General features: G+C 33.3%; 1 protein-coding gene across 1 annotated transcript in view; it reads left to right on the top strand.

Moving 5' to 3' along the window:
• Window positions 1–2,723, top strand: part of LOC111375278 (isocitrate dehydrogenase [NADP]) — a 4,641-nt gene continuing 1,918 nt past the window's right edge. The window contains exons 1-10 of the mRNA XM_022998082.1: window positions 1–85; window positions 667–710; window positions 808–917; window positions 1,131–1,168; window positions 1,276–1,353; window positions 1,438–1,491; window positions 1,617–1,718; window positions 2,125–2,216; window positions 2,307–2,410; window positions 2,636–2,704. Coding sequence (XP_022853850.1) covers window positions 37–85; window positions 667–710; window positions 808–917; window positions 1,131–1,168; window positions 1,276–1,353; window positions 1,438–1,491; window positions 1,617–1,718; window positions 2,125–2,216; window positions 2,307–2,410; window positions 2,636–2,704 — 740 coding nt within the window. The 5' untranslated portion in view covers window positions 1–36. The remainder of the gene's footprint in view (window positions 86–666; window positions 711–807; window positions 918–1,130; window positions 1,169–1,275; window positions 1,354–1,437; window positions 1,492–1,616; window positions 1,719–2,124; window positions 2,217–2,306; window positions 2,411–2,635; window positions 2,705–2,723) is intronic.

Genomic DNA, 2,723 nt, shown 5'->3' with positions numbered 1-2,723 from the left:
TCAATTTGATTTGTAAAGAACAAAATTCAAGAAAAAATGGCATTTCAAAAGATCAAGGTGGCCAATCCCATCGTTGAGATGGACGGTTAGATTCAGATCTCCCACTTTCTATTCCTATTTTCTGATCATAGATTTATATACCTTATATGAATCTTGGTTTCTGTTAAATCTCGTTGTTTTGTTTTTGCACATGAGTTGACTATAGATCACTTTTTAGAAGGTATTCTGTGTTGTTAGCTCAAATTGTATATCTCCTGTTATGGTCTCAAACTGTATTTTTATTTGCCTTTTGGATTTGCTAGTAAAAGCTGATGGGCCCATGTTTCTATTTTGTGAGATACTTTGAATTCCATGGGATATGTTCTAAGCACAAGTATCACAATCTGCTCTGTTTTACTCGTAGCTATCTGATTTTTAAATAGAATTATTTGAAAGATAAAGTTTCTTCCCTGTGATCATTTCCTATACAGAGCCTGTTTGGTTTGGATTAAAATCTGATTTTAATCTAATTCAAAGTCAAATAATCAATATTAACCACAGGGTCCCACAAATTTTCAATTTCAATCACACATTTCAAAAGTTTCTATCACAATCTACTTTAAAATCTAATTTTAATCCCCATCATTTCCTGATATAATTGCCATTTCAAAATAATCTGTGACGTAGGTGATGAGATGACACGGGTGATCTGGCAATTTATCAAGGACAAGGTGATAAAATTCCTGTTATCTTTTTCAATAAGTTTCATGAAATATATGTGTGACTGACTGATTCACTGGCTGAGTGTGTTTATTCATGACGATGCAGCTGATCTTACCTTTCGTGGAATTGGATATAAAGTACTTCGACCTTGGCCTTCCCCACCGGGATGCTACAGACGACAAAGTAACTGTTGACAGTGCTGAAGCTACCCTTAAGTATGTTAACCCCTGTTTTCAGTTATGAATAAATATTGGACATTTGATAATAGAATATTGATGGGCATTATTATATTTCTTCTTCTTCTAATATTTACAGTATTCAAACAAAATTCGCAACATCTATATTTTTTAATATTCTATCACAATTTTCTTAAATATATATTCGTTCTTCTTCTCTGCTGATGGTAATTTTGTTTGTTGAAATTGTAGGTACAATGTAGCAATTAAGTGTGCCACCATCACTCCTGGTAGGCATGACTCAGTTTAAATTGTTCAATGCTATGCTGTGGATCTTTATCATTTTATCTTTAAATTATGAATGAGATTATCATGCTACTAAATTTTATAAGTACAGATGAAGGTCGTGTGAAGGAGTTTGGTCTGAAGCAGATGTGGAAGAGTCCAAATGGGACAATTAGAAATATTTTGAATGGTAAGGGACTGTGGCCCATCTGCTTTTATTTTGTAAGCATTGTGATCCTTCTTTGTGGCTCGTCATAATTTTCTTTCCCTGCAGGCACTGTTTTCAGGGAACCAATTCTCTGCAAAAATATCCCCCGACTGGTTCCAGGTAATAGCTATTCCATTTTGTTGCTGATTTTACTTTTTCTTTACTTCCCTTTTCTTTTTGGTTTGCTATTTCACTCTTCTATTAGGTTATGGAATATTGCTGAAACTATTTGCTGCTGCATTCAGGATGGACAAAGCCAATTTGCATTGGAAGGCATGCTTTTGGAGATCAATACCGAGCAACTGATACAGTTATTAAGGGAGCTGGAAAGCTAAAGTTGGTGTTTGGTATTGCCTTTTATTCACTTTTTCCTCTTATATGTCTAACAACACTTAAAACGTTTACTCCTGTTCTCTGTTCTTTTACAAGCAATGATATTTTGATTGTTATATCTTATTCTGGGCATGTATGATATCTGTTTCTACAAAGTTTGTGTACAAATAGTTTTATACAGAATAATTTAATTGTTATATTTTTATATTGTAATTTGGTATTGCACTTTTATTCACTTTTGTCCCTCTTAGACCACCTCCTTAAACATTTACTCCTGTTCTTTGAGTAGTAATGAGTAGTTTGATTATTATATATATTTATCCAGGATATTTGTCTTTGTCTATTTATATGGTCATATCTGTTTCTACAAAGTTCTTGTAAAAATATTTTTATAATGAATTTTGTTCTACTTGTATACAGTTCCAGAAGGGAAGGATGAAAAGACAGAAATAGAGGTCTTCAACTTTACTGGTGAGGGTGGAGTTGCTCTCTCCATGTACAACACTGATGAGGTATGATATTTCATAACTTAATAGAGTTTTGACATCAAAGTATTTAATTGCAACACTAAATTATTCCTTTAATGCTTATTCGTGGGACAGTCCATTCGTTCCTTTGCTGAAGCTTCAATGAACACTGCATACCAGAAGAAATGGCCATTGTATCTTAGCACAAAGAATACCATTCTCAAGAAATATGATGGAAGGTATGCAGTATGCATCCTTTAACATACAAATTTGTTATTTATAACATTTGATCCTTAAACTGCTTTCAAATTCCTTATTCTGGGCTGTTAAGCATTATTCTTCCTGAACATAAATCTAGTGGTGTTTTTGGGTTTAGCACGAGTCTTTTTATGTGTGTTTTATCTTTTATTCTTCACTTCGAATGTATTAATCATTTGTTTTTCTTTCTTTGATGGGGTGTAAAGATTCAAGGATATTTTCCAAGAAGTTTATGAATCAAACTGGAAATCCAAGTTCGAGGAAGCAGGGATATGGTAAGCTGTTCCTACCTGT

Source organism: Olea europaea, unplaced genomic scaffold, assembly GCF_002742605.1.
Source record: "Olea europaea var. sylvestris unplaced genomic scaffold, O_europaea_v1 scaffold1354, whole genome shotgun sequence".
In the NCBI taxonomy this organism is placed as follows: Eukaryota; Viridiplantae; Streptophyta; class Magnoliopsida; order Lamiales; family Oleaceae; genus Olea; species Olea europaea.
The sequence above is the reverse complement of the archived record's forward strand: the minus strand, read 5'-3'. Positions and strand labels throughout refer to the sequence as shown.